The sequence below is a fragment of the Monoraphidium neglectum genome, assembly GCF_000611645.1.
Source record: "Monoraphidium neglectum strain SAG 48.87 unplaced genomic scaffold scaffold02081, whole genome shotgun sequence".
NCBI lineage: Eukaryota > Viridiplantae > Chlorophyta > Chlorophyceae > Sphaeropleales > Selenastraceae > Monoraphidium > Monoraphidium neglectum.
The window spans coordinates 3,199-11,252 of record NW_014011547.1 but is presented as its reverse complement, the minus strand read 5'-3'; the positions used below and the strand labels follow the sequence as shown (position 1 = coordinate 11,252).

General features: G+C 72.2%; 1 protein-coding gene across 1 annotated transcript in view; it reads left to right on the top strand.

Moving 5' to 3' along the window:
• Positions 1-19: 19 nt before the first annotated feature.
• The window catches only part of MNEG_9835 (hypothetical protein), a gene marked incomplete at both ends in the record, with an annotated part of 11,089 nt that continues 3,054 nt past the window's right edge, over positions 20-8,054 (top strand). The window contains 11 exons of the mRNA XM_014041693.1: positions 20-139; positions 401-504; positions 860-977; positions 1,243-1,755; positions 2,172-2,288; positions 2,729-2,794; positions 3,077-3,201; positions 3,376-3,865; positions 4,150-4,371; positions 4,696-4,917; positions 5,185-8,022. Coding sequence (XP_013897147.1) covers positions 20-139; positions 401-504; positions 860-977; positions 1,243-1,755; positions 2,172-2,288; positions 2,729-2,794; positions 3,077-3,201; positions 3,376-3,865; positions 4,150-4,371; positions 4,696-4,917; positions 5,185-8,022 — 4,935 coding nt within the window. The remainder of the gene's footprint in view (positions 140-400; positions 505-859; positions 978-1,242; positions 1,756-2,171; positions 2,289-2,728; positions 2,795-3,076; positions 3,202-3,375; positions 3,866-4,149; positions 4,372-4,695; positions 4,918-5,184; positions 8,023-8,054) is intronic.

Here is an 8,054-nt window from a genome sequence, read left to right as displayed (position 1 = left end):
CCCCAGCCGCCCTGCGCTGATGCTCATGCTATCGTTCCACAACGCCACCTTCGTCACCGACTACACCCCGGATTCGTCGGCTGAGGACCTGGCGCGCGCTGTGGCCAGCGCGGGGGGCCTCTTGGTCAAGAAGCTCATTGTGAGGGGGCGGCCCAAGGGGGCGTTGGGCGATGTTGGCGGCGCTTGGGGTACTGCCCGAGCATGGTTTCAGGGTTCAGGGCTTGGGTGTCGAGGGGCGGGGCTGACTCAGGCCCGCTCGATTGGCTGGCTGGGGGCTTGCAAGAAGGGATTGTGACACGTGGGCTCAACAGCTCGCGAAAGAGCCCAGTCTTGTCAGCAACTCTCATACGCAGCCGACCCCCTCCCCCCCGCCTCGCACGCCCCTTGCCTTTGAAACCAGGCGCTGCGGCGGCTGCGGCTGCCCCTGTTCTACGACAACACCGCCTGGGTGCTGCCGGCCGGCTCCCTGACCCACCTGATGGTCACCATCCCCTTCTGGACGAGGTGAGGCGGCTGGCGGTCGCCAGTCAACGCCAGTCAACGCCAGTCAACGCCAGTCAACGCCGCCAAGCCCGGCGACGTTTGAACCAAGCATGTTTCAAGTTGATTGCACAGTCTCGCATCAACGCTAACGGCAGCCACCCTGGCAGAGGTCTCATCCCTGCTGCCTCCAGCAAGAAAACTCATTTGGGATCGCACAACGCGCCGCCTGCTGCTGCTGCCGCCGCCGTCGCAGCTGTTGAACTCAAACTATGCACAGCTGCGAGGTGTAGAAACCCCCGCTCATGCAAAACCCCCTGACAAGAACCCCTGCTGCCGCACGGGACTCGACCGCCTGCCCCCGCTCCCCGCGCCGCAGCGAGCTGTGGCTCGGCAACGAGTGGCTGGGCGCCAACAGCGTGCCGCTGGTCATGGCCTCCCTGTTTGTCATGCTGTCGGGGGCCTACCTGGAATGGCTCGTCGCGCTGATGTCGCAGGTGGGTTAGGGCGCCCCCCCGACCCCATGGGCCGCGCCAAACCCACGAGGCCGTGGACCCTTACTGGTTGCGGGTTCTCTTGTTTGCGGGGCCCTGGCGCCTCGAATCGGCAACCGCTGGCTTGGGCTTGCGACGTCTTTCCGGCGAGCTGCATCTTGCAGCTTCAGCTGCACCTTCCCTCGAGGACCACCCTTATGCCCTGGCCCCGGTCCCAATCACCCCTCACCCCCACCCGTGCCCCGCGCCCCCGCTCTCCCCCAAAAAGGGAGAGCCCGAGCTCAGCGCAGCCCAGCGCTCGGCGCTCGCGGCGGCCGCCGTGGAGATGCAGGCGCAGGCCGCCGCCCTCTCGAAAAGCTGGCGCCCCAAGGTGCCTCGCCACCCGCTCGCGCCCGAGGCCGCCGACGCGTCGGACGGCGACGCCGACGGCGACGGCGGCCCGCCCCCCGAGCCGCAGTCCTCCGCGGTCTGCGCGCGCTGCGGCGTCGCCGGCTGCTGCTCGGCCTGCTCGGACTGCCTTCGCTTCCTCGTCGCGCCGCCGCACGCGCGCTGCGTGCCGCGGGGGCCGTCCTACTTCTACGGCTGCGGCCTCGGTTTCACGCCCGTGCGCGCAGAGAGGGACGCCGCTAAGGCAGACTCTGGGAGCGTCGATTACTGGCGGCAGCTGGGCCGCATGGCGCTGTGGCAGCTGGGCGTGTGGCTGTTTGGGCTGCTGATCGTGGCGATGATCACTGTGGCTAGGTCGCAGGCGAGGGCGGACAGCATACAGGAGTACCTTCTGGTGGGTTGGGGCACTTGTTGGTTGATCAGGGTTTAGTGGGCTCCAGGGTGTGTTGTTGGTGGGCCCGCGGGGTGGTGAGCGGGTTGCGACTTGCAGGCAGGGGGCCTCGCGGCTGTGCGCGGGCGTGGAGGCCGTTCGGCGACGATGCATCGGACTCGTGCGGTGCTGGAAGCGGGGGCAGATGTCGTCGCAGCCGGGTCGGCGTTCTGGGCTGTTTGCTCCTTGTCACCGGCGGGGATGCAAGTGGAGCGTGGGCACAACCGCGCGTCTTGCGGCGCCCTGCTCTTGAGCTTGCCTAGGCGCGCACATGCCTGGACACTGGCTCGCCCGTTGCCCTGCGCGGAGCTGGCACATCCCTTCTCACCATCCTCCACCGCGCCCGCCGTTCACGCACATGCCCGCGTGTGCGCATGCAGATCGTTTGGGGCGCGCGCATCCCCCTGCTGTGCTACACCTTGATGGCTGTCGGGTACGCCCTGTACCTGGTGGTGGGGTTCAACTTCATCATGGGCAACGCGGTCCGCATGAAGCAGGTGCGTGTGCGCGTGTGTGTGCATGTGTTTGGGGGGGGGGTGCGGGTACGGGCGCATGGGTATGTGTTTGTGTGCAGGTGGGTGTGGGTGTGGGGTTGGGTGTGGGTGTAGGTGTGGGTGTGGGTGTATGCACGTGCGCGTGTGTGTTGGGGCGGGAGGTCTCCGGGTGAGGGTGCAGCGGGGCGTGAAGCAGCAGCCTGTTTGGCAGGGAGGAGGCGACACGTGCGTCGATCTCCGCCAGCTGGCGCCGCCTCTTCCTCACGGCTGCCCCGGAGCAGGCGACACGTGCGTCGATCTCCGCCAGCTGGCGCCGCCTCGTCCTCACGGCTGCCCCGCAACCCTCTGAAGCCCGCAAGTGCATGCAACCCACGCACCTTGCACAATGTTGATCGTCTGACCCGCGAAATCTGTTCCCACCTTCATCCTCTTTGTCAAACCAGGTGGTTGTCTCCATGGCCACAGCCCAGGCCACCGCCTGCATCCTGCTCGCCACGTTGGGCGCCAAGGTGTGGCCGCCGCAGATGCAGCGCCTCTCCTCCCGTCCTGCCCCGCCTTTGCTGCTGCCCCCCTGCCCCATTTGCGGCCCCTCGCCCGCTTCGCTGCTGGCCTCAGCGCGCGCCCAGCCGCTGCTGCCATCTAAGCAAGGTCGCAACCGCCGCCACGTCGCTCGCGACGGGGCGCTCACAAGACCTCCCGTCCGCCCAGCCTGCCACCCACACAGTAGACCTTGCTGTGCACCTGAATGGTTAAACACCTGAATGGAACCTGCAATTTTTGAACCATTTCAGGTGCCGCGGTCCAACGAATTCATGCCGGCGGTGGCTGTCATGCTGGCGGGGGGCCTGTACCTCGCCCTCACGCTGACGAGGCAGATCTCGGCCGCCCTGACGCAGCTCCGCAAGAAGCTCAACAGGTGGGTCAGGAGATCTTACCCGACCTGATCTGAAGTGGCTTCTTGTTTCCTTGCCCTGTGCTCCCAAACATTGGGCTGCATGCTGCCTTTGTGGCGCTTGCCCTGCACAAAGCCCCAACCTGACTCGCATCGTGCCCCGCCCGGTGTCCTCCCACCATCCCCTTGCCCATTCAGGAGCGGCCCCCTCATCTCCCTGTCCGGCTGCCACCGCCTCCTGGGCACCTGCGCCGGCCAGTCGGCGCTGTCAAACACGCTGGTCAACCGCTGCGAGGCCGCGGCGGCCGCCTACCGCATGCGCAACGACGCGCCGGCGCCGCCTGTCAGGGTCGACCCCGGGGACGCACTGGGCAAGGAGCTGCTGCAGCTGCTGGAGTCCCGACGCGCCGCGCTCGCCGCCGCCGCAGAGGCGGCCGCGGCGGCGCCGCCGGCCGTGCGCCGCAAGTCGCTCGACGCGCCGCGGCGGGCGGGCGGCGGCGGGGACGACAGGAAGGGGTCGGGCAAGGCGCAGGGCGGCAAGGTGTCGCGCGGGGCTGAGCTGTACGCGGCCGCGTACCCAGAGGCGGAGCAGCTCCTGGGCGCGACGATCCAGGGGCTGAAGAGCGGCCGCATACGGCTTTGGGTGGTGCCGTTCAGGGCGCTCAACCCTGAGGGGTGCCCGCCTCAGGTTGGTTGACGTTGAGGGTAGAGCGCGTAGGGCGAATGTGTGGGGCGCGGGGGTTGTGGGTTGAGTCGCGCATCCGCTTACCCGCGATTGTGGTGTGCAAGTGGGTGCACCTGTGTGCCAGGCAGCGAGAGTGCCTCGGTTGCTCCCTCATCACTTGGCATGCAGCAGCCCCCTGTTGCACATCGCATGTCCCTCAAAACAAAGCCGGCAGCCGCCCCCCAACTTCAGGGGCGCTGCTGAACTCACACACCGCTCCGCACACCCCCTGACACCCCGCCTCGCAGTTCTTCGCCCTGGGTATGGCTGGCCCCGCGCAGTCCAAGGCGCGCGGCGCGCCTCGGACGCTCGACGTGTACGCGGCCGTGGACCCCCCCAAGGGCTCCTGGGCGTCCGAGGTCCACTCAACGGGCCACCTGGCCGGCGGCGTGCCCAGTGACGAGCTGGCCAGCATAGCGGAGGCGCTGGTGCACGAGAGCTTTGAGGCGGACGCGCGGTGGCGGCTGGCGGTACGGGCTGGGCACCAGCGCGGGCCTGCGGGCCGCGGAGGGGGCGGCCGGGCGCGCCTGCGGCGGCGCTGGGGCCGTCCGGCAGCGGGGGGGCGCTGGGCGCGAGGGCGCGGGGCTTGCAAGGGCGCCTCTAATCCCTCCGCCTGTGCCTCCAGGAAACAGCACAACCGACGGCCCACCCCCCAACACCGCGCTTCGCGCACCCCCCTCGCTGCGCTCCAACCTCCTGCCTTGTCGCGCCTGCCTCGGCCCCCCTCCCCCGCCCCCTGCAACCGGCCGCAACCTCAATTGCGCCCCCCACTGCCTCCCTTTCTCCCACAACAGGCCTCTGGGGCCAGCCTGGGGCACCTGGATGCGTGCGTCTCTGAGGCCGCCCTGTCTGGCTTCACCAAGCTGCCCGCCCGCGTGCGGCGCGAGCTGTCAGGCCTGCCCCGGAAGGTCACGGACGGCATGGCGCGCCGCACGCCGTCCAGCATCGTCTGCGGCGCCGCGCGGCTGCTGGCGGCGGCGCCGCTCGCGTCGGGAGGCGTGCCGGTTGCGAAGCGGGTGCGGCCGCGGCGGCGGGGCTCCCTTTACTGTGGATGCAGGGCCTACTGTGGATGCAGGGCCTGAGTCGCAATTTGTGTGCAGCAGCTTGCCTGCCGCAAGCGCACAAACACAAGGCTGTCGCCGATTGCAACAAGCTGCGCGCCCCTGCGCTGTTGCCCCTTTTGAACGCGCGGCTGCCCCTCCCTTCCGACCGCAGCAACCACCACCCAAGAGCTGACCATGCCTGCCCCCTGCCCCCTTCCCCACCCCCAACCTGGCTCTCAGGGGTTTGATGTGTTGGAGGGCGTCGATGGGCGGCTGGTCGACCACGCCTGGGATTACATAAGCCCCCAGGCGCGCACCGCCCTCGTACACATGTGCCAGAACGCGTCCGCCGCCGCATCCGGCGGCGGCGGCGGCGGCATGGGCGGCAGGGACCGGGCCGGCCGCCTGCGAGGCGGCAGCAGCGGCACGGGCAGCGCGGAGGACCGCGGCGGCAGCAGCAGCCGCGGCACCGCTCTCCAGGCGTACCCGGGCGGCAGCGGCTTCCTCGGCCGCGCGGCCCGCACCGGCGCGGGCTGCTGGCCCGGCGCCGCCGCCGCCGCCGGCCGCGGGGGCGGCAGCAGCCGCGGGACGACCGGGCACGGCGGCGCGCTGCTCGGCGCGGGCATGGGCGGGATGGCGATGGGGGACGGGCAGGCGGTGGCGGACGCGAGCTTCTGCCTGCTCACCGCCTTTGAATTGCAGCAGTTGGGCCAGCAGGTCACGTTTGGCGCAAAGGAGGAGGTGCCTGGCGGTGGCGGCGGCGGCGGCTGGCCCGGCAGCGCCGCGACTTTCAGCGGCGGCGGCGGCAGCGGCAGCGGCGGGAGCTCGGCGTTCGCGGGGGCGGCCGCCGCGCCGCCAGGCGCGGCCGGGAGGGTGAGTTCGGCGCAGCCGCGGCAAGGGGAGCTCGGGGCAGGCGCGGCCACCTCGCCACCCGCTTCGGCGGCGGCGGCGGCGCCGGCTCCAGCGCCGGCCGCGGAGGCGCCTGCTTGGCTGCTTGCTATGGCGGAGGAGGGCGAGGAAGAGGACGGGGCCGACGGCGCCGCCGCCGGCGCGGCGCCGCCGCCGCCACCGCGGCAGTTTTGGGATGGCGGCCGCCTCACGGGGCGGTTTCTCGCAGGGCCGCCCGACGAGTCGCGGGCGTCGGCTGTGGCGGTGGAAGGGGAGGATTACGTGTATGCTGACGTCAGCGAGCGGGCGACCGCGACGGCAGGCAATGTAGTCGTGATCGACCAGCAGCAGCAGCAACAGCAGCAGCAGCAACAACAGCAGCAGCACGTGGCCGGCGCCGGCGGCGCCCACGGCCGCGCGAGCAACCTGATGCGCATCGACGCGGTCATTGGCGCCGACGCAGCGGCGTCGGACCGCTCCGCCGCCGCCGGCGCGCTGCGCGGCGGCGGCGCGCGCGGGGGCGGGGCCGGTGGGGCCGGCGGAGGCCGCGCGTCGTCGCAGACGGGCGCAAATTCGGAGTCGGCAAAGATCGTTGTTCTGGACCACCCCAGCCGCCGCCCCGCCGCATCCCCGCGGGACGGGCGGGCCCAGTTGGACCAACGAGGCCCCCTGCAGCTGCAGCAGCCGCAGCAGCCGCCTGTGCGCCGCAGCAACCTCGACCGCATCAACGCCGTCATCCAAGGCGACCCGCCGGCGCCGGCGCCGGCGCCGCCGGCGCCGGCGCCCTTCGGCGACCGGCCGTCGCTGCCGTCGGTGAACGCCACGGGCGCGACGGACGGCTCGCTACCGATGGTGGTCCTGCCCGCGGGCCACGCCGGCGGGGGCTTCTGGCGCCCGTCCGAGGCTGCGCCGATACCCTCGGCCGCGCGCCGCGGGCGGCTGGTCGCCGTCGGCTCGCTGACCGAGGAGTCCGCGCACGGCTGGCAGCGGCGGGGGCCGCCGCACCAGGGGCCGACGCAGCCGTCCCCGCCCGGGCGGCGCGGCGCGCTGCTGCTGCCGTCGCACGAGGCGGGGGCGAGCTCAGAATACGCGCTCAGCGGCGACGCGAGCGGCGCAGGCGGGCACGCGGCGCTGCGCGCCAACATGGGGAGCCTGGGCTCGGAGGGCGGACAGTTCTGGGCCCCGATGCAGCTGAACGCGAGGGGCGGCGCCGCCGGCGCCGCGGCGGCGGCGGCGTCCGCGGCTGCAGCGGACGGCGATGAGGAAGACTGGGAGATGGTGGCGGCCGCGGCGGTGGGGGCGGCGCCGCAAGGCGGGCCCGGGCCGATGGGGGAGGGGGTGGAGGACGAGGGGGCGTGGCGGGCGGCGGCGGCGGCGCGGGGCCGCGAGAGGCAAGGGGGCGGCGCGCCCGTGATGCTGTCGGCGGCGGCGGCGGCGGCGCTGCTGCACCTTGAGCAGGAGGGGCAGCAGCGGCAGCAGCAGCTGCAGCTGCAGCAGCAGCAGCAGCAGCCGCAGCAGCAGCAACAACAGCACCAGCAGCAGGAGCGGCAGTGGGAGGCGCGGGGGCAGCACGAGCAGCGCCCGCCGCCGCTCAACGCCCACGAGCTAGTGCATAGTGACGCCTCCAGCTTTGGGATCACGATCAGCAGCGCGAGCAGCGGCGACGCCCGCGCGCCGCCCAGGCGGCCGCGCGTGTCTCTATCAGAAGAGGACTGGGACGCAGTCCGTGCGGCCGCGGCGGCGGCGGTCGCGGGGCCGGGCGTAGGAGAGGGGGGCCGGCGCGAAGGCGAGTCGACGTCGGACAGCCGCGGTCGCGTGCGCCTGATATCAGAGGCCTTCGAGGCGGCCGCCGCCGCGTCCCGCTCCTCGCCCGGCGTGAGCCGCGGCGGCGGCGGCTCATTCTCAGGCGCTGCGCTGCCGTCGGCGTCGGGCACGGCGACGCCGCCGCGGCGGCGCTCAGCGAGCGTCGATGCGGCGGTGCGGCTGTGGAACAGTGTCTCTTCGCAGGGCAGCGAGGAGGGCGTAAGCGAAGCGGCGGCGTCTTCGCAGCCGCCGGCGCCGGACGGCGACCGCGCTGGCGCGGACGCCGAGGCCGCGGGCGCGGCGCGGCGGCGCGGGCGGCGCGGCGGGGGCGGGGGCAGCGTGGATTGGTCGGCGGAGGCTAGCGCGCCGGCGGGGCTCGAGACCATAGTAAGCGGCAGGGTGATCGCCCTCCCCGCCGC